At 46.6% G+C, this 24,448-nt stretch overlaps 1 protein-coding gene across 1 annotated transcript in view; it reads right to left on the bottom strand.

The window, feature by feature from the left end:
- Positions 1-2,447: 2,447 nt before the first annotated feature.
- Positions 2,448-24,448, bottom strand: part of HGD (homogentisate 1,2-dioxygenase) — an 84,014-nt gene continuing 62,013 nt past the window's right edge. The window contains exons 11-14 of the mRNA XM_075592902.1: positions 15,478-15,582; positions 14,973-15,099; positions 6,575-6,756; positions 2,448-5,451 (exon numbers count right to left, since the gene is read on the bottom strand). Coding sequence (XP_075449017.1) covers positions 5,308-5,451; positions 6,575-6,756; positions 14,973-15,099; positions 15,478-15,582 — 558 coding nt within the window. The 3' untranslated portion in view covers positions 2,448-5,307. The remainder of the gene's footprint in view (positions 5,452-6,574; positions 6,757-14,972; positions 15,100-15,477; positions 15,583-24,448) is intronic.

Raw genomic sequence — 24,448 nt, 5'->3', positions numbered from 1 at the left:
GGGGGGGGGTGAAGGGCAGGGTCGGGGGGGGGGGGGGTGAAGGGCAGGGTCGGGGGGGGGGGGTGAAGGGCAGGGCCGGGTGAAGGGCCAGGGCGGGGGGGGGGAGGGTGAAGGGCCAGGGCGGGGTGAAGCGCCAGGCCGGGTGAAGGGCCAGGCCGGGTGGGGTGAAGCGCCGGGCCGGGGGGGTGAAAGATCCCTTCCCGTGCGGTTACTTACCTCGCACCGGGCCGCGCTCCTCCTCCTCGGGTTCCTCGGCAGTCTCCGTTGCCCCCGGCGATGCGGAGCTGAGACGCTCAGGTGAGGAGGTGGTGTGGGCCGCGGCCCGTACAGCTCCCGACTGAGAGAGCGGGAGCAGCGCGCGCGGGGATGGTGAGCTGGGGGCGCGGCCTCTAGGCCTGAAGGTGAGAGCGGCGACAGCGTGCTTGGGGGTGGGGGGGGTAGGGAGCACCGGGGGAGAGGGAGCACCGGGAGAGCGGGTGAGCACCGGGAGAGAGGGTGCTCTGGGGGGGGGGGGGAGGAAGCACCGGGGGAGAGGGAGCACCGGGGGAGAGGGTGATGTTGAGGTCCCGCGGAGTGGTGATAGGGGGGGTTCCGTTGTTGCGGGCAAGCGGCCGAGACGGGCGGGGGGGGGGGGGGCAAGGCCGGGCAGCCGTTAAGGAGGGTGGAGAGAGAGAGAGAGAGAGAGAGAGTGTGAGTGTGTGTGTGTGTGTGTGTGTGTGTGTGTGTATGTGTGTGTGTGTGTGTGTGTGTGTGTCAGCCGTTAAGGAGGGTGGAGGGAGAGAGAGTGTGTGTGTGTGTGTGTGTGTGTGTGTCAGCCGTTAAGGAGGGTAGAGAGAGAGAGTGTGTGAGTGTGGGTGTGTGTGTTTGGCCCGCCCGTCACTCCGCCTCAGGCCTATGAGAGGTGTGCCTCCACCTCAGGCCAATGAGAGGTGTGCGGGGGCGGCCCAAGGGACCAATGAGATTTCCCCTAGGGACACCGGACATCCAGGCAGGCAGGCATACAGTGCTTTCACTAATATAGTATAAGATTTGGCATGTGATGTTGCGGTGTGGTGTCACGTTGTGGTTAGCAGATATCACGGTATGGCCAGCAGGTGTGTCGTGGTGTGGTCAGGAGGTGTGTGATATCACAGTGTGGTTAGGAGAGGTGTGTGGTGTCACGTGATTAGCAGGTATCACGTTGTGGCCAGCAGGTGTGTCGTGTCGCGGTGTGGTCAGAAGGTGTATGATGTCAGGGTGTGGTTAGCAGGTGTGGTGTTGTGGTCAGGTGTGTGTGATATCACCGTGTGGTCAGCAGGTGTGTTGTGTCATGGTGTAGTCATTAGCTGTGTGATGTCAGGTTGTGGCCAGCGGGTGTGTCATTTCACAGTGTGGTCAGGTGTGTGATGTCAGGGTGTGACCAGCGGGTGTGTCGTGGTGTGGTCAGGAGGTGTGTGATGTCAGGATGTGGCCAGCGGGTGTGTTATGGTCAGGATGTGTGTGATGTCAGGGTGTGGCCAGCGGGTGTGTCGTGTCGTGGTGTGGTCAGCAGGTGTGTCGTGTTGCGGTCTGGTCAGGTGTGAGATGTCAGGGTGTGGCCAGCGGGTGTGTCATGTTGCAGTGTGGTCAGGTGTGTGATGTCAGGGTGTGGCCAGCGGGTGTGTGATGTCAGGGTGTGGCCAGCGGTTGTGTCATGGTGTGGTCAGGAGGTGTGTGATATCACTGTGTGGTCAGGAGGTGTGTAATGTCAGGGTGTGGTCAGGAGGTGTGTGATATCACAGTGTGGTCAGGAGGTGTGTGATATCACGGTGTGGTCAGGAGGTGTGTGATATCACGGTGTGGTCAGGAGGTGTGTGATATCACGGTGTGATCAGGAGGTGTATGATATCACGGTGTGGTCAGGAGGTGTGTGATATCACGGTGTGGTCAGGAGGTGTGTGATATCATGGTGTGGTCAGAAGGTGTGTGATATTACGGTGTGGTCAGGAGGTGTGTGGTGTCAGGGTGTGGCCAGGAGGTGTGTGATGTCATGGTGTGGTCAGGAGGTGTGTCATGTCACGCTGTGGTCAGGAGGTGTGTGATATTACGGTGTGGTCAGGAGGTGTGTGATATCACGGTGTGATCAGGAGGTGTATGATATCACGGTGTGGTCAGGAGGTGTGTGATATCACAGTGTGGTCAGGAGGTGTGTGATATCACGGTGTGGTCAGGAGGTGTGTGATATCACGGTGTGGTCAGGAGGTGTGTGATATCACGGTGTGGTCAGAAGGTGTGTGATATTACGGTGTGGTCAGGAGGTGTGTGGTGTCAGGGTGTGGCCAGGAGGTGTGTGATGTCATGGTGTGGTCAGGAGGTGTGTCATGTCACGCTGTGGTCAGGAGGTGTGTGATATTACGGTGTGGTCAGGTGGTGTGTGATGTCAGGGTGTGGTTAGTACAAAACAATTGAAAACAAATCCAGTAAATATCTAATACTGCACCACTGATTTATTAAAAAAAAAAAAAAAACATTGGATTTTGAACGAAATTGTGCTTTGTGTGTTGTGCTTTGTGTGTTGAAGGACGGAGCGATTCATGTTGTGGGTATTTGCTCCGTGTCACATACCGATACGCCTGCTGTAGTGTTGCAATTGTGGGTAACCTGTGTTATCCTCCTGGCAGTAACATGACATATTATAGGCTAAAGTTGTATACTGTGCAGAAAAGCAGCTGTGCTTTGATGGCAAAGGAAAGAACAGTAACAGCAGCTAACATTTGCAGGAATAACCTGAAAATACGCATGTAGCGTATCCTGAGAATAATCCAGGGCCTTTAATGGCTATTCTTCAGGGTTAGTATTTAAATCGGAAGTCCCAGTTACTTGGTCCAAAATGTGTGTATATTATTTATAATAATATTATTATTGTCACAATACAGTAATAACACATTTATGTAGCATTCAGAGAGGGGAGTTACTGTATATGCTTTAATAAATCACTGACATTCAGTCCTTTTAAATTGGGACTCTAATTTATACTCGGGCTTCGGGTGTCACTGGGGGTGCCCTGTTCATACTATGTGATCAGTCTCACCCCGGATTGCTTTGCCCCCCTCTCTGCTTGGAACCCTGCGAGAGATGCTCACTCTCAGCACATCAAATGGTGACATTAAAGGACACGGATCAAAGCAAACGTGGTGTCCTTTGGGGACACGATAAAAATCACATTAATTTTAATAGGATTCATTTTCTCTGACACATATGGGGGGCAGTTTTCCCCCCTGAATTTCACCACTTTGTTCTTAACACATAAGGCCACCTGTTGTCCCTATTCCGTAATGGGTTAAACAGGGTAACACACAGTTACCAATGCACCGATTTGTATATTTAACTAATCATTTTTCCTAATCTCGCCGTTTTGAATTAGGGCCACCGGAGATTATTGTGACATGGGAAGGAAGGGGTTAAACTGACTTGCTATGCATTACTCCTGTGTTTGCCCTGTCCCAGCCATTTTTATCCCTCATTTGCAGGCCATTCCCTGCCTGAGAGGTTAAAAGACAAGATGCATTGCTTGCCATACCCTCTAACAGACACATGATGGCGGTATAGAAGCCGGCATTTCAATGAGAAATACTCATTCTAGAACGAAACCACTCAGAAACCTGATTTTTGAGGTGCAAATATAGTGAACCACTTCATGCACATACATATCATTTTTACAGTTATAACACAAACGTAACATGTTGTTTTAATAAAGTATGTAAAAACTGCAGATTTTAAATGTAAGGCAGGAGGTATTTTTTGTAAGTCCAAGCAGGAATTCCGTGGACATACAGCTCTGAGATGGGTGAATGAGCTGGGGTATTTTTATGACGGAGCCTCAAAGGGATCTAGCTGATTAGCATCTCCCTGTCTAAAAGAGTGTCCGTTATGAAAAGACCCAGAAGACCCATAATGTATACAAAACTGGCATACTGATGCTCAACAGATGTCAGGCTAGTGACACCTCTGGGTCAGAAATCAGACTCAGTGGCACCAAGTTACGGGTGTAGCCCAGGTATGCTAAGTGGCATGGGCATCAACCTGACCCATGCGCCCTACCCACCGGACAGCCCTTTTGACCGGTCTTATGAACTGTGGGTAAACTGGCTATTGGTGGGTTAATGGTTCCCACGAGGGGGATTGGATCCACATGTTAAAGATAGCTTTGGGCAGTCTATAACTGTGGCTCCCCAGGTATCCCCAGTGTGATTCCTGAATTTTGATCCATGATGTAAAGATGCAAGGCTTTGTTTCAGCACAGCGGCAACTGATCCAGGAGTGAAGGGGTTAATAACAATGTAACCAAGGATTTGCCCCAAATTTTGGAATTCGTTAGCCCTGGTGACTCTGGAACGAATTCTAACGAAGTTCCACGAAATACTTTGAGGTGGCTAAGATATCAGATCAGCAACTTGTGATCTGGCCACAGATCCTTTAAACCAAGGCTTCATTTCTTGCACTTGCAAGCAAAGGACAATTTATTTCGTTCCAAGGACAATTTATTTCGTTCCCTTATCCCAGTAAGTGTTGTTTTAAGTGTATTCTGCAGATGTCGTGTGTTTGTCTATTAAGGAAAAAAAATCACAATTTATTTTTAAACTTGTTCTGTTCAATCAAGTACCCAGAAATATAAATGTGTTGATAAAGTTGGTGTCCATCGTGACAGGCTTTTAAATAACTGGTGGCAGCGTGGTGGGATACTGATTGAACCTATATTGCAGTTTCCTGCGGGGCTCTGTAATATAATAAGGACCTTGTAGCTTGCGAGATCCTCAGACAAGTAGCAACTGACACACACTTCTAAAGAGCACGAGAGACTTCACTGTTCCCTTCACCCATACCCCGAAGGCACCATGAGCGATCGCTCAGGAAGGTTCAGGTCGTGGACCAGAGAGAAAGTCATGGAGAGATGTGCGGGGTATGGCTTACCGACAGATGGGCGGTCGAAGGACAACTGGAGGAGGATTTGGAGCATTATGAGGACCGCAGGGTCCTACCAGAGGGGTAAGTCCCCGTAGCTGCGTGGTGGCGGATGCTATTCAGCCCGGAGTGCAGGAGGTCCCTCCAGCTCCGGGACTGATAGTGATACAGATGTGAGGGGATGGGTCTATGACCATAAACCTCAGACCTATGGTCTCCTCCCGATGTACATCACTTGCTACTGGTCTCCTCCCGATGTACATCACTTGCTGCTGGTCTCCTCCCGATGTACATCACTTGCTGCTGGTCTCCTCCCGATGTACATCACTTGCTGCTGGTCTCCTCCCGATGTACATCACTTGCTGCTGGTCTCCTCCCGATGGACCATCACTTGCTGCTTGTTTTCCGGGCGGGGTTGAAGTGGTTCTTCAGCTGCTCCCAGCACCGGTAGTAATTCTTGTCCAGGCGGTTACAGGTTATCATTCCCCACTTGGTCACCGCCATGCTAAAGGACGACTCAAACATGAAGGCCTGGACAAGAGACAAACCCAGCGTCATTAATAACCCCGCCAATGCGCCACACTCATTTAACAGCCCATCTATAAAACAAAGGGTTAGTCCCACATAGCACCCACATCACAGGGGGTTAATAAGATGACAGCGCTATGTTTAATAGGTTAAATCAGGTGATGCTCATATTGGTAAATCGGCACAAAACAGAGGAGAAGAGGAGCACACAGGAGACTTGTTTTGAGTTTGAAAAAACTTCAATAAAGTATTCACAGCATCAGAGCTAATAAAGGTAACGTTACAGGACTAATGTGTCCCTTCCTCAGAACCAGCACCTCAGACCCAGCACCCAGAGGAAGGGACGCATTAGTCCTGAGACGTTACCTTTATTAGCTCTGATGCTGGGAATACTTTAAGTTTTTACAAACTCAAAACTGGTCTCCTGTGTGCTCCTTCTCCTTCTCCTCTATTTTGTGCCGATTATCAGGTCCAGCTTCGAGACGCCGGGACCACTGGACGGTAAGCACCAGAAGCAGAATAATACTTGTGTGCTTTCTATAAGCAGCGCTGTGCCACTTATACTTACTATTGCTCCCATATTGGTAAATCAAAAATGATAAGTATTTCCATACTATTTTTAGGTAAATGCTCCTTATTTATACTGGGGGAGACCAAGAATGGGAATAGTTGTGTGTTGCACCCTAATTATAATGTGCTCGCCCCAGCTCATGGTCTGAGCACTAATTATATAAGGGCAGAACCCCCCCCCCCCCATTTATATTATAGTGTTTACCAAGAATCCGGCATACAACGGTTACAAGATACGGATACCGGTTTGTTTAAAAAACAGGGACAAATCCCCTTGTAACTTATTATTAAACTTATCACACTCATTATAAGCTCAATTTGTTCCCATGTAGCAGGTATGGCGAACTCCAATCCTCATCACCACCCAACAGGTCAGGTTTCCAGAATATCCCTGCTTCAGCACAGGTGGCCAAGTCAATGACTGCACCACCTGTGCTGAAGCAGGGATGTCTTGAACACCTGACCTGTTGGTGGCCCTTGAGGACGGGAGTTGCTATATACAGGACTGCATGTTAAAGCAGCCGTATGTGCGGCAGTGTCGCCCGTTGCTCCTTACCAGTGTCCCGTCTGCTACTCTCTCCGGCTGCAGCTCGGCCCCACTTGCTTTCTCGAAGCAGTCGGCGTCCGGCCCGTGGGGGGTCATCGCGCTGTGCAGGCTCCCCCCGCCGGGCTGGAACCCCTCCTCCTTAGCCTCGTACTGACCCTTAATCAGCCCCATGAATTCACTCATACAGTTCCCTGGGAGGGAAGAGGAGGGAGCTCAGTATCGGTAATGCATGTTATACACAGGTATGCAACAACACACGCCTATCACAGATACACACTCATATACTGTTATACACAGGTATGCAACAACACGCCTATCACAGATACACACTCATATACTGTTATACACAGGTATGCAACAACACACGCCTATCACAGATACACACTCATATACTGTTATACACAGGTATGCAACAACACGCCTATCACAGATACACACTCATATACTGTTATACACAGGTATGCAACAACACACGCCTATCACAGATACACACTCATATACTGTTATACACAGGTATGCAACAACACACGCCTATCACAGATACACACTCATATACTGTTATACACAGGTATGCAACAACACGCCTATCACAGATACACACTCATATACTGTTATACGCAGGTATGCAACAACACGCCTATCACAGATACACACTCATATACTGTTATACACAGGTATGCAACAACACACGCCTATCACAGATACACACTCATATACTGTTATACACAGGTATGCAACAACACGCCTATCACAGATACACACTCATATACTGTTATACACAGGTATGCAACAACACACGCCTATCACAGATACACACTCATATACTGTTATACACAGGTATGCAACAACACACGCCTATCACAGATACACACTCATATACTGTTATACACAGGTATGCAACAACACACGCCTATCACAGATACACACTCATATACTGTTATACACAGGTATGCAACAACACACGCCTATCACAGATACACACTCATATACTGTTATACACAGGTATGCAACAACACACGCCTATCACAGATACACACTCATATACTGTTATACACAGGTATGCAACAACACGCCTATCACAGATACACACTCATATACTGTTATACACAGGTATGCAACAACACACGCCTATCACAGATACACACTCATATACTGTTATACACAGGTATGCAACAACACGCCTATCACAGATACACACTCATATACTGTTATACACAGGTATGCAACAACACACGCCTATCACAGATACACACTCATATACTGTTATACACAGGTATGCAACAACACACGCCTATCACAGATACACACTCATATACTGTTATACACAGGTATGCAACAACACGCCTATCACAGATACACACTCATATACTGTTATACGCAGGTATGCAACAACACGCCTATCACAGATACACACTCATATACTGTTATACACAGGTATGCAACAACACACGCCTATCACAGATACACACTCATATACTGTTATACACAGGTATGCAACAACACGCCTATCACAGATACACACTCATATACTGTTATACACAGGTATGCAACAACACACGCCTATCACAGATACACACTCATATACTGTTATACACAGGTATGCAACAACACACGCCTATCACAGATACACACTCATATACTGTTATACACAGGTATGCAACAACACACGCCTATCACAGATACACACTCATATACTGTTATACACAGGTATGCAACAACACACGCCTATCACAGATACACACTCATATACTGTTATACACAGGTATGCAACAACACACGCCTATCACAGATACACACTCATATACTGTTATACACAGGTATGCAACAACACGCCTATCACAGATACACACTCATATACTGTTATACACAGGTATGCAACAACACACGCCTATCACAGATACACACTCATATACTGTTATACACAGGTATGCAACAACACGCCTATCACAGATACACACTCATATACTGTTATACACAGGTATGCAACAACACACGCCTATCACAGATACACACTCATATACTGTTATACACAGGTATGCAACAACACGCCTATCACAGATACACACTCATATACTGTTATACACAGGTATGCAACAACACACGCCTATCACAGATACACACTCATATACTGTTATACACAGGTATGCAACAACAACACACCTATCACAGATACACACTCATATACTGTTATACACAGGTATGCAACAACACACGCCTATCACAGATACACACTCATATACTGTTATACACAGGTATGCAACAACACGCCTATCACAGATACACACTCATATACTGTTATACACAGGTATGCAACAACACGCCTATCACAGATACACACTCATATACTGTTATACACAGGTATGCAACAACACATGCCTATCACAGATACACACTCATATACTGTTATACACAGGTATGCAACAACACACCTATCACAGATCCACACTCATATACTGTTATACACAGGTATGCAACAACACACGCCTATCACAGATACACACTCATATACTGTTATACACAGGTATGCAACAACACACCTATCACAGATACACACTCACATACTGTTATACACAGGTATGCAACAACAACACACGTATCACAGATACACACTCATATACTGTTATACACAGGTATGCAACAACAACACACGTATCACAGATACACACTCATATACTGTTATACACAGGTATGCAACAACACACCTATCACAGATACACACTCATATACTGTTATACACAGGTATGCAACAACACACCTATCACAGATACACACTCATATACTGTTATACACAGGTATGCAACAACACACCTATCACAGATACACACTCATATACTGTTATACACAGGTATGCAACGACACACACCTATCACAGATACACACTCATATACTGTTATACACAGGTATGCAACGACACACACCTATCACAGATACACTCATATACTGTTATACACAGGTATGCAACAACACACGCCTATCACAGATACACACTCATATACTGTTATACACAGGTATGCAACAACACACGCCTATCACAGATACACACTCATATACTGTTATACACAGGTATGCAACAACACACCCCTATCACAGATACACACTCATATACTGTTATACACAGGTATGCAACAACACACGCCTATCACAGATACACACTCATATACTGTTATACACAGGTATGCAACAACACGCCTATCACAGATACACACTCATATACTGTTATACACAGGTATGCAACAACACACGCCTATCACAGATACACACTCATATACTGTTATACACAGGTATGCAACAACACACGCCTATCACAGATACACACTCATATACTGTTATACACAGGTATGCAACAACACACGCCTATCACAGATACACACTCATATACTGTTATACACAGGTATGCAACAACACACGCCTATCACAGATACACACTCATATACTGTTATACACAGGTATGCAACAACACACGCCTATCACAGATACACACTCATATACTGTTATACACAGGTATGCAACAACACGCCTATCACAGATACACACTCATATACTGTTATACACAGGTATGCAACAACACACGCCTATCACAGATACACACTCATATACTGTTATACACAGGTATGCAACAACACGCCTATCACAGATACACACTCATATACTGTTATACACAGGTATGCAACAACACACGCCTATCACAGATACACACTCATATACTGTTATACACAGGTATGCAACAACACACGCCTATCACAGATACACACTCATATACTGTTATACACAGGTATGCAACAACACGCCTATCACAGATACACACTCATATACTGTTATACGCAGGTATGCAACAACACGCCTATCACAGATACACACTCATATACTGTTATACACAGGTATGCAACAACACACGCCTATCACAGATACACACTCATATACTGTTATACACAGGTATGCAACAACACGCCTATCACAGATACACACTCATATACTGTTATACACAGGTATGCAACAACACACGCCTATCACAGATACACACTCATATACTGTTATACACAGGTATGCAACAACACACGCCTATCACAGATACACACTCATATACTGTTATACACAGGTATGCAACAACACACGCCTATCACAGATACACACTCATATACTGTTATACACAGGTATGCAACAACACACGCCTATCACAGATACACACTCATATACTGTTATACACAGGTATGCAACAACACACGCCTATCACAGATACACACTCATATACTGTTATACACAGGTATGCAACAACACGCCTATCACAGATACACACTCATATACTGTTATACACAGGTATGCAACAACACACGCCTATCACAGATACACACTCATATACTGTTATACACAGGTATGCAACAACACGCCTATCACAGATACACACTCATATACTGTTATACACAGGTATGCAACAACACACGCCTATCACAGATACACACTCATATACTGTTATACACAGGTATGCAACAACACGCCTATCACAGATACACACTCATATACTGTTATACACAGGTATGCAACAACACACGCCTATCACAGATACACACTCATATACTGTTATACACAGGTATGCAACAACAACACACCTATCACAGATACACACTCATATACTGTTATACACAGGTATGCAACAACACACGCCTATCACAGATACACACTCATATACTGTTATACACAGGTATGCAACAACACGCCTATCACAGATACACACTCATATACTGTTATACACAGGTATGCAACAACACGCCTATCACAGATACACACTCATATACTGTTATACACAGGTATGCAACAACACATGCCTATCACAGATACACACTCATATACTGTTATACACAGGTATGCAACAACACACCTATCACAGATCCACACTCATATACTGTTATACACAGGTATGCAACAACACACGCCTATCACAGATACACACTCATATACTGTTATACACAGGTATGCAACAACACACCTATCACAGATACACACTCACATACTGTTATACACAGGTATGCAACAACAACACACGTATCACAGATACACACTCATATACTGTTATACACAGGTATGCAACAACAACACACGTATCACAGATACACACTCATATACTGTTATACACAGGTATGCAACAACACACCTATCACAGATACACACTCATATACTGTTATACACAGGTATGCAACAACACACCTATCACAGATACACACTCATATACTGTTATACACAGGTATGCAACAACACACCTATCACAGATACACACTCATATACTGTTATACACAGGTATGCAACGACACACACCTATCACAGATACACACTCATATACTGTTATACACAGGTATGCAACGACACACACCTATCACAGATACACTCATATACTGTTATACACAGGTATGCAACAACACACGCCTATCACAGATACACACTCATATACTGTTATACACAGGTATGCAACAACACACGCCTATCACAGATACACACTCATATACTGTTATACACAGGTATGCAACAACACACCCCTATCACAGATACACACTCATATACTGTTATACACAGGTATGCAACGACACACACATATCACAGAGACACACTCATATACTGTTATACACAGGTATGCAACGACACACATCTATCACAGATATACACTCATATACTGTTATACACAGGTATGCGACACACACCTATCACAGATACACACTCATATACTGTTATACACAGATATGCAACGACACACTCCTATCACAGATACACACTAATATACTGTTACACGTCCTGTTATACACAGGTATGCAACGACAGACACCTGTCATAGATACACACCCATGTACTGTTACATCCTAAAGTGTGTAATTTGCTGACACAATGTTATATATTCAGTCAGACACAGACACACAGTAACAGTTACACCTGTCTGACACACACTGACACAATGTTATATATTCAGTCAGACACAGACACACAGTAACAGTTACAGCTGTCTGACACACACTGACACAATGTTATATATTCAGTCAGACACAGACACACAGTAACAGTTACACCTGTCTGACACACACTGACACAATGTTATATATTCAGTCAGACACAGACACACAGTAACAGTTACACCTGTCTGACACACACTGACACAATGTTATATATTCAGTCAGACACAGACACACAGTAACAGTTACACCTGTCTGACACACAGTGACACAATGATATATATTCAGTCAGACATAGACACACAGTAACAGTTACACCTGTCTGACACACACTGACACAATGTTATATATCAGTCAGACACAGACACACAGTAACAGTTACACTTGTCTGACACACACTGACACAATGTTATATATTCAGTCAGACACAGACACACAGTAACAGTTACACCTGTCTGACACACACTGACACAATGTTATATATATCAGTCAGACACAGACACACAGTAACAGTTACACCTGTCTGACCTGTCTGACACACTGACACAATGTTATATATTCAGTCAGACACAGACACACAGTAACAGTTACAGCTGTCTGACACACACTGACACAATGTTATATATTCAGTCAGACACACAGTAACAGTTACACCTGTCTGACACACACTGACACAATGTTATATATATCAGTCAGACACAGACACACAGTAACAGTTACACTTGTCTGACACACACTGACACAATATTATATATTCAGCCAGACACAGACACACAGTAACAGTTACACCTGTCTGACACACACTGACACAATGTTATATATTCAGTCAGACACAGACACACAGTAACAGTTACACCTGTCTGACACACAGTGACACAATGATATATATTCAGTCAGACATAGACACACAGTAACAGTTACACCTGTCTGACACACACTGACACAATGTTATATGTATCAGTCAGACACAGACACACAGTAACAGTTACACCTGTCTGACCTGTCTGACACACTGACACAATGTTATATATTCAGTCAGACACAGACACACAGTAACAGTTACAGCTGTCTGACACACACTGACACAATGTTATATATTCAGTCAGACACACAGTAACAGTTACACCTGTCTGACACACACTGACACAATATTATATATTCAGTCAGACATAGACACACAGTAACAGTTACAGCTGTCTGACACACACTGACACAATGTTATATATTCAGTGAGACACAGACACACAGTAACAGTTACACCTGTCTGACACACACTGACACAATGTTATATATTCAGTCAGACACAGACACACAGTAACAGTTACAGCTGTCTGACACACACTGACACAATGTTATATATTCAGTCAGACACAGACACACAGTAACAGTTACACCTGTCTGACACACAGTGACACAATGTTATATATTCAGTCAGACACAGACACACAGTAACAGTTACAGCTGTCTGACACACACTGACACAATGTTATATATTCAGTCAGACACAGACACACAGTAACAGTTACACCTGTCTGACACACACTGACACAATGTTATATATTCAGTCAGACACAGACACACAGTAACAGTTACAGCTGTCTGACACACAGTGACACAATGTTATATATTCAGTCAGACACAGACACACAGTAACAGTTACACCTGTCTGACCTGTCTGACACACTGACACAATGTTATATATTCAGTCAGACACAGACACACAGTAACAGTTACACCTGTCTGACCTGTCTGACACACAGTGACACAATGTTATATATTCAGTCAGACACAGACACACAGTAACAGTTACAGCTGTCTGACACACACTGACACAATGTTATATATTCAGTCAGACACACAGTAACAGTTACACCTGTCTGACACACACTGACACAATATTATATATTCAGTCAGACACAGACACACAGTAACAGTTACAGCTGTCTGACACACACTGACACAATGTTATATATTCAGTGAGACACAGACACACAGTAACAGTTACACCTGTCTGACACACAGTGACACAATGTTATATATTCAGTCAGACACAGACACACCGTAACAGTTACAGCTGTCTGACACACTGACACAATGTTATATATTCAGTCAGACACAGACACACAGTAACAGTTACACCTGTCTGACACACACTGACACAATGTTATATATTCAGTCAGACACAGACACACAGTAACAGTTACACCTGTCTGACACACAATGTTATATATTCAGTCAGACACAGACACACAGTAACAGTTACAGCTGTCTGACACACAGTGACACAATGTTATATATTCAGTCAGACACAGACACACAGTAACAGTTACAGCTGTCTGACACACAGTGACACAATGTTATATATATTCAGTCAGACACAGACACACAGTAACAGTTACACCTGTCTGACACACACTGACACAATGTTATATATTCATGTATCTACCTCTGATTAGGGGAGTTGAAGGGCCACTTACTGTGATAATAGGGAGGTCGGAAAGTGTGATCCGTTACCCCCCAGCGTGGCGGGAAAATCACAAAATCAGCTATGGCGACCCCCGGCCGCAGAGACTTGGCTGTCAGCACGGTGAAGATAGAAGGGTCCTGAAGACAGGAAAACAGTATGGGTCCAATGGTTGAGGAGCGATATCAGCCTACAGCAATGAAGCACTCAGAAGTTGGGCTACCTTCAGTTAATGACATTTCTTAAAGCAGTGGTGCTCAACTCCAGTCCTCAAGACCCCCCAAGAGGTCAGGGTTTAAGGATATCCCTGCTTCAGCATAGATGGCTCAATCAGTCCCAGCTTCAGCACAGGTGGCTCAACCAGTCCCAGCTTCAGCACAGGTGGCTCAATCAGTGGCTCAGTCTTTGACTGAGCCACTGATTGAGCCACCTGTGCTGAAGCAGGGATATCTGTAAAACCTGACCTGTTGGTGGCCCCTCAGGACTGGCGTTGTGCAGCCCGGCCTTATAGTACTTACCGCATGATCGAACGCGACGCAGTTAATGACCACGAAGTGATCCAGGTTGTACTTGTACGGGGCGTAGTTTCCGTGCCAAGCGACCACGTTGAATGGGGAGAAATCCTTCAAAGAAAGGGGCATGAAAAACCAGATTTATATCCAGGGGGAGAAACAGGGGCGCACAAAGTCAAATAAACGGCCGCCACGTACTTCCACAGAACAACCTGCTTTTAATTTCAATGCTGGATATATTTTCGAAACTAAACAAAAGTTTCCCGGCTGCAAAACGGGGACAAAACCAGCGCAAAGAACAGCACCAGATTCCTTACAGGGAAAAAACTGAACACACACACACACACACACACACACACACACACACACACACACACACACACACACACACACACACACACACACACACACACACACACACACACACACACACACACACACACACACACACACACACACACTTCCATGGGTTGTCTGCATATAAACACTGGGACTCTGTATACAGCTTTGTTGCTTGCACACATGGCTGCAAGTTCCACATTGTCCAACCCTTTTAACTATGATTGCACTTCGTCAACGACCGGTACGGATACTCCTTCTTACGTCCTGTACTCAACCCAGAACAGATGGTGGGTCCTGTGGGCTACGTGCTGTGCTGTCCTGCCTCCTCACCGGCCCCCAGCCATCCTCATCTACCCGCGGTGTCGTCTTCCTCAATGTTTGCCTGTGCCCCTTGTCTCTCTGCACTAATCTGTTGACTTCCTCTATGGTTTGTTTTGTGTTTTCGGGTGTCCTGCCCATGTTCCCTTTGCCTTGCCTGTCTGTGTGCACCTGTGCTCTTGTCTCTGGGTTTAATTGGGGGAGGGAGGGGTTGGTTGTGCGGCTTCCATTGTTATCGGTGGATTCCTAGCGAGCGTTGTGTGTTGGAAGTTTTCTTGGGGCCTTATTTTCGTCTCCTGAGAATGTGTGCCAATGAAACTCTCCCAGATCTAGGACACAGAACCTACTTTCTCTTCCTCATCTGTTGCATCTACCCAGTCTGAAGTGAAGAGACTAAACGTTTTTCTTTCCATCGTTTTAATGAGGGGGTGGGGGTGTATCCATTGTCGCGGGATCATTTTCCTCACGGCCATTGCGATTATTTGAGTTCATTACTTCCATCTCGGTCTGCTCTTTCTCTGTCCTCTTCAATGTCATGGGCTATGAGGATAAGGATCACTTATTCTGGGCTTAGGGGTAAGTCTATGTATAGTGATTCTTTACTGTACTGTCCAATTTGTGACCAAAAGTGTTGGATTTCAGGGCAATTCCATAGGGCCGCGTAAGAGGTCTGCGAGGTCAGAGGTCGCACATTTTGGCATTTGCTGTCGGGGACAAGTTCGGGCTTGAATCTGAACTGTGGAGTGGTGTATGTTCTATGTAAGATGCTGTAGGGCATTTACCCGATAGATTGTATTTAAATTTGGCCGGTCTGTTAGCCAGGTTCCTACTGCCGGTGAGTTGTTGTCAAATGTCTGTGTTTCCCCCAGACGATGGTATATGATTGAGATTGATGCTTTCCCATATCTTGCTATATGGAAGAGAGCATCAAGCGAACGTTTCTCCGGTGGATAAGATTATTAGTTATCGCTAATGTGTAGTGTCTGGCTCGGAGGTATGCAGAGAAACGTACGTTTGGTATAATGTCTGGCCTGGAGGTATGCAGAGAAACGTGCGTTTGGTATAATGTCTGGCCTGGAGGTATGCAGAGAAACGTGCATTTGGTATAATGTCTGGCCTGGAAGTATGCAGAGAAACGTGCGTTTGGTATAATGTCTGGCCTGGAGGTATGCAGAGAAACGTGCGTTTGGTATAATGTCTGACCTGGAGGTATGCAGAGAAACGTGCGTTTGGTATAATGTCTGGCCTGGAGGTATGCAGAGAAATGTGCGTTTGGTATAATGTCCGGCCTGGAGGTATGCAGAGAAACGCGCGTTTGGTATAATGTCTGGCCTGGAGGTACGCAGAGAAATGTGCGTTTGGTATAATGTCCGGCCTGGAGGTATGCAGAGAAACGTGCGTTTGGTATAATGTCTGGCCTGGAGGTATGCAGAGAAACGCGCGTTTGGTATAATGTCTGGCCTGGAGGTATGCAGAGAAATGTGCGTTTGGTATAATGTCTGGCCTGGAGGTATGCAGAGAAATGTGCGTTTGGTATAATGTCTGGCCTGGAGGTATGCAGAGAAACGCGCGTTTGGTATAATGTCTGGCCTGGAGGTATGCAGAGGAACGTGCGTTTGGTATAATGTCTGGCCTGGAGGTATGCAGAGAAACGGGCGTTTGGTATAATGTCTGGCCTGGAGGTATGCAGAGAAACGTGTGTTTGGTATAATGTCTGGCCTGGAGGTATGCAGAGAAATGCGCGTTTGGTATAATGTCTGGCCTGGAGGTATGCAGAGAAACGTGCGTTTGGTATAGTGTCTGGCCTGGAGGTATGCAGAGAAACGCGCGTTTGGTATAATGTCCGGCCTGGAGGTATGCAGAGAAACGTGCGTTTGGTATAATGTCTGGCCTGGAGGTATGCAGGGAAACGTGCGTTTGGTATAATGTCGGCCTGGAGGTATGCAGAGAAATGTGCGTTTGGTATAATGTCTGTCCTGGAGGTATGCAGAGAAACGTGCATTTGGTATAATGTCTGGCCTGGAGGTATGCAGAGAAACGCGCGTTTGGTATAATGTCCGGCCTGGAGGTATGCAGAGAAACGTGCGTTTGGTATAATGTCTGGCCTGGAGGTATGCAGAGAAATGTGCGTTTGGTATAATGTCTGGCCTGGAGGTATGCAGAGAAACGCGCGTTTGGTATAATGTCCGGCCTGGAGGTATGCAGAGAAACGTGCGTTTGGTATAATGTCCGGCCTGGAGGTATGCAGAGAAACGCGCGTTTGGTATAATGTCTGGCCTGGAGGTATGCAGAGAAACGCGCGTTTGGTATAATGTCCGGCCTGGAGGTATGCAGAGAAACGTGCGTTTGGTATAATGTCTGGCCTGGAGGTATGCAGAGAAATGTGCGTTTGGTATAATGTCTGGCCTGGAGGTATGCAGAGAAACGCGCGTTTGGTATAATGTCCGGCCTGGAGGTATGCAGAGAAACGTGCGTTTGGTATAATGTCCGGCCTGGAGGTATGCAGAGAAACGCGAGTTTGGTATAATGTCTGGCCTGGAGGTATGCAGAGAAACGTGCGTTTGGTATAATGTCCGGCCTGGAGGTATGCAGAGAAACGTGCGTTTGGTATAATGTCCGGCCTGGAGGTATGCAGAGAAACGTGCGTTTGGTATAATGTCTGGCCTGGAGGTATGCAGAGAAACGTGCGTTTGGTATAATGTCTGGCCTGGAGGTATGCAGAGAAACGTGCGTTTGGTATAATGTCTGGCCTGGAGGTATGCAGAGAAACGTGCGTTTGGTATAATGTCTGGCCTGGAGGTATGCAGAGAAACGTGCGTTTGGTATAATGTCCGGCCTGGAGGTATGCAGAGAAACGCGCATTTGATATAATGTCTGGCCTGGAGGTATGCAGAGAAACGTGCGTTTGGTATAATGTCTGGCCTGGTGGTATGCAGAGAAACGTGCGTTTGATATAATGTCTGGCCTGGAGGTATGCAGAGAAACGTGCGTTTGGTATAATGTCTGGCCTGGAGGTATGCAGAGAAACGCGCGTTTGGTATAATGTCTGGCCTGGTGGTATGCAGAGAAACGTGCATTTGATATAATGTCTGGCCTGGAGGTATGCAGAGAAACGTGCGTTTGGTATAATGTCTTGCCTGGAGGTATGCAGAGAAACGTGCGTTTGGTATAATGTCTGGCCTGGAGGTATGCAGAGAAACGTGCGTTTGGTATAATGTCTGGCCTGGAGGAATGCAGAGAAACGTGCGTTTGGTATAATGTCTGGCCTGGAGGTATGCAGAGAAACGTGCGTTTGGTATAATGTCTGGCCTGGTGGTATGCAGAGAAACGTGCGTTTGGTATAATGTCCGGCCTGGAGGTATGCAGAGAAACGTGCGTTTGGTATAATGTCTGGCCTGGAGGTATGCAGAGGAACGCGCGTTTGGTATAATGTCCGGCCTGGAAGTATGCAGAGAAACGTGCATTTGGTATAATGTCTGGCCTGGAGGTATGCAGAGAAACGCGCGTTTGGTATAATGTCTGGCCTGGAGGTACGCAGAGAAATGTGCATTTGGTATAATGTCTGGCCTGGAGGTATGCAGAGAAACGCGCGTTTGGTATAATGTCTGGCCTGGAGGTATGCAGAGAAACTCGCGTTTGGTATAATGTCTGGCCTGGAGGTATGCAGAGAAACGCGCGTTTGGTATAATGTCCGGCCTGGAGGTATGCAGAGAAAAGTGCGTTTGGTATAATGTCTGGCCTGGAGGTATGCAGAGAAACGTGCGTTTGGTATAATGTCTGGCCTGGAGGTATGCAGAGAAACGTGCGTTTGGTATAATGTCCAGCCTGGAGGTACGCAGAGAAACGTGCGTTTGGTATAATGTCCGGCCTGGAGGTATGCAGAGGAACGTGCGTTTGGTATAATGTCTGGCCTGGAGGTATGCAGAGAAACGTGCGTTTGGTATAATGTCTGGCCTGGTGGTATGCAGAGAAACGTGCGTTTGGTATAATGTCCGGCCTGGAGGTATGCAGAGGAACGTGCGTTTGGTATAATGTCTGGCCTGGAGGTATGCAGAGAAACATGCGTTTGGTATAATGTCCGGCCTGGAGGTATGCAGAGAAACGTGCGTTTGGTATAATGTCCGGCCTGGAGGTATGCAGAGAAACGTGCGTTTGGTATAATGTCTGGCCTGGAGGTATGCAGAGAAACGTGCGTTTGGTATAATGTCTGGCCTGGAGGTATGCAGAGAAACGTGCGTTTGGTATAATGTCCGGCCTGGAGGTATGCAGAGAAACGTGCGTTTGGTATAATGTCCGGCCTGGAGGTATGCAGAGAAACGTGCGTTTGGTATAATGTCCGGCCTGGTGGTATGCAGGGAAACGTGCGTTTGGAATAATGTCTGGCCTGGAGGTATGCAGAGAAACTCGCGTTTGGTATAATGTCCGGCCTGGAGGTATGCAGAGAAACGTGCGTTTGGTATAATGTCCGGCCTGGAGGTACGCAGAGAAACGTGCGTTTGGTATAATGTCCGGCCTGGAGGTATGCAGAGAAACGCGCGTTTGGTATAATGTCTGGCCTGGAGGTATGCAGAGAAACGCGCGTTTGGTATAATGTCTGGCCTGGAGGTATGCAGAGAAACGTGCGTTTGGTATAATGTCTGGCCTGGAGGTATGCAGAGAAACGTGCGTTTGGTATAATGTCTGGCCTGGAGGTATGCAGAGGAACGCGTGTTTGGTATAATGTCTGGCCTGGAGGTATGCAGAGGAACGCGCGTTTGGTATAATGTCCGGTCTGAAGGTATGCAGAGAAATGTGCGTTTGGTATAATGTCTGGCCTGGAGGTATGCAGAGAAACGTGCGTTTGGTATAATGTCTGGCCTGGAGGTATGCAGAGAAACGTGCGTTTGGTATAATGTCTGGCCTGGAGGTATGCAGAGAAACGCGCGTTTGGTATAATGTCTGGCCTGGAGGTATGCAGAGAAACGCGCGTTTGGTATAATGTCTGGCCTGGAGGTATGCAGAGAAACGCGCGTTTGGTATAATGTCTGGCCTGGAGGTATGCAGAGAAACGTGCGTTTGGTATAATGTCCGGCCTGGAGGTATGCAGAGAAACGCGCGTTTGGTATAATGTCCGGCCTGGAGGTATGCAGAGAAACGCGCGTTTGATATAATGTCTGGCCTGGAGGTATGCAGAGAAACGTGCGTTTGGTATAATGTCTGGCCTGGAGGTATGCAGAGAAATGTGCGTTTGGTATAATGTCTGGCCTGGAGGTATGCAGAGAAACGCGCGTTTGGTATAATGTCCGGCCTGGAGGTATGCAGAGAAACGTGCGTTTGGTATAATGTCCGGCCTGGAGGTATGCAGAGAAACGCGCGTTTGGTATAATGTCTGGCCTGGAGGTATGCAGAGAAACGTGCGTTTGGTATAATGTCCGGCCTGGAGGTATGCAGAGAAACGTGCGTTTGGTATAATGTCCGGCCTGGAGGTATGCAGAGAAACGTGCGTTTGGTATAATGTCTGGCCTGGAGGTATGCAGAGAAACGTGCGTTTGGTATAATGTCTGGCCTGGAGGTACGCAGAGAAATGTGCGTTTGGTATAATGTCTGGCCTGGAGGTATGCAGAGAAACGTGCGTTTGGTATAATGTCCGGCCTGGAGGTATGCAGAGGAACGTGCGTTTGGTATAATGTCTGGCCTGGAGGTATGCAGAGAAACGTGCGTTTGGTATAATGTCTGGCCTGATGGTATGCAGAGAAACGTGCGTTTGGTATAATGTCCGGCCTGGAGGTATGCAGAGAAACGTGCGTTTGGTATAATGTCCGGCCTGGAGGTATGCAGAGAAACGTGCGTTTGGTATAATGTCTGGCCTGGAGGTATGCAGAGAAACGTGCGTTTGGTATAATGTCTGGCCTGGAGGTATGCAGAGAAACGTGCGTTTGGTATAATGTCCGGCCTGGAGGTATGCAGAGAAACGTGCGTTTGGTATAATGTCCGGCCTGGAGGTATGCAGAGAAACGTGCGTTTGGTATAATGTCCGGCCTGGTGGTATGCAGGGAAACGTGCGTTTGGTATAATGTCAGGCCTGGAGGTATGCAGAGAAACTCGCGTTTGGTATAATGTCCGGCCTGGAGGTATGCAGAGAAACGTGCGTTTGGTATAATGTCCGGCCTGGAGGTACGCAGAGAAACGTGCGTTTGGTATAATGTCCGGCCTGGAGGTATGCAGAGAAACGCGCGTTTGGTATAATGTCTGGCCTGGAGGTATGCAGAGAAACGCGCGTTTGGTATAATGTCTGGCCTGGAGGTATGCAGAGAAACGTGCGTTTGGTATAATGTCTGGCCTGGAGGTATGCAGAGGAACGCGCATTTGGTATAATGTCTGGCCTGGAGGTATGCAGAGGAACGCGCGTTTGGTATAATGTCCGGTCTGGAGGTATGCAGAGAAATGTGCGTTTGGTATAATGTGTGGCCTGGAGGTATGCAGAGAAACGTGCGCTTGGTATAATGTGTGGCCTGGAGGTATGCAGAGAAACGTGCGTTTGGTATAATGTCTGGCCTGGAGGTATGCAGAGAAACGCGCGTTTGGTATAATGTCTGGCCTGGAGGTATGCAGAGGAACGCGCGTTTGGTATAATGTCTGGCCTGGAGGTATGCAGAGGAACGCGCGTTTGGTATAATGTCCGGTCTGGAGGTATGCAGAGAAATGTGCGTTTGGTATAATGTCTGGCCTGGAGGTATGCAGAGAAACGTGCGTTTGGTATAATGTCCGGCCTGGAGGTATGCAGAGAAACGTGCGTTTGGTATAATGTCTGGCCTGGAGGTATGCAGAGAAACGCGCGTTTGGTATAATGTCTGGCCTGGAGGTATGCAGAGAAACGCGCGTTTGGTATAATGTCTGGCCTGGAGGTATGCAGAGAAACGCGCGTTTGGTATAATGTCTGGCCTGGAGGTATGCAGAGAAACGTGCGTTTGGTATAATGTCTGGCCTGGAGGTATGCAGAGAAACGTGCGTTTGGTATAATGTCTTGCCTGGAGGTACGCAGAGAAACGTGCGTTTGGTATAATGTCTGGCCTGGAGGTATGCAGAGAAACGCGCGTTTGGTATAATGTCTGGCCTGGAGGTATGCAGAGAAATGTGCGTTTGGTATAATGTCTGGCCTGGAGGTATGCAGAGAAACGCGCGTTTGGTATAATGTCTGGCCTGGAGGTATGCAGAGGAACGTGCGTTTGGTATAATGTGTGGCCTGGAGGTATGCAGAGAAACGTGCGCTTGGTATAATGTGTGGCCTGGAGATATGCAGAGAAACGTGCGTTTGGTATAATGTCTGGCCTGGAGGTATGCAGAGAAACGTGCGTTTGGTATAATGTCTGGCCTGGAGGTATGCAAAGGAACGCGCGTTTGGTATAATGTCTGGCCTGGAGGTATGTAGAGGAACGCGCGTTTGGTATAATGTCCGGTCTGGAGGTATGCAGAGAAACGTGCGTTTGGTATAATGTCCGGCCTGGAGGTATGCAGAGAAACGTGCGTTTGGTATAATGTCCGGCCTGCAGAGAAACGTGCGTTTGGTATAATGTCCGGCCTGCAGAGAAACGTGCGTTTGGTATAATGTCTGGCCTGGAGGTATGCAGAGAAATGCGCGTTTGGTATTATGTCCGGCCTGGAGGTATGCAGAGAAACGTGCGTTTGGTATAATGTCTGGCCTGGAGGTATGCAGAGAAACGCGCGTTTGGTATAATGTCGGCCTGGAGGTATGCAGAGAAACGCGCGTTTGGTATAATGTCTGGCCTGGAGGTATGCAGAGGAACGTGCGTTTGGTATAATGTCTGGCCTGGAGGTATGCAGAGGAACGCGCGTTTGGTATAATGTCCGGTCTGGAGGTATGCAGAGAAATGTGCGTTTGGTATAATGTCTGGCCTGGAGGTATGCAGAGAAACGTGCGTTTGGTATAATGTCCGGCCTGGAGGTATGCAGAGAAACGTGCGTTTGGTATAATGTCTGGCCTGGAGGTATGCAGAGAAACGCGCGTTTGGTATAATGTCTGGCCTGGAGGTATGCAGAGAAACGCGCGTTTGGTATAATGTCTGGCCTGGAGGTATGCAGAGAAACGCGCGTTTGGTATAATGTCTGGCCTGGAGGTATGCAGAGGAACGTGCGTTTGGTATAATGTCTGGCCTGGAGGTATGCAGAGAAACGTGCGTTTGGTATAATGTCTTGCCTGGAGGTACGCAGAGAAACGTGCGTTTGGTATAATGTCTGGCCTGGAGGTATGCAGAGAAACGCGCGTTTGGTATAATGTCTGGCCTGGAGGTATGCAGAGAAATGTGCGTTTGGTATAATG

The sequence above is a fragment of the Ascaphus truei genome, chromosome 3 (genome assembly GCF_040206685.1).
Source record: "Ascaphus truei isolate aAscTru1 chromosome 3, aAscTru1.hap1, whole genome shotgun sequence".
Classification (NCBI taxonomy): domain Eukaryota; kingdom Metazoa; phylum Chordata; class Amphibia; order Anura; family Ascaphidae; genus Ascaphus; species Ascaphus truei.
This window is presented reverse-complemented; position numbering and strand designations above follow the sequence as displayed.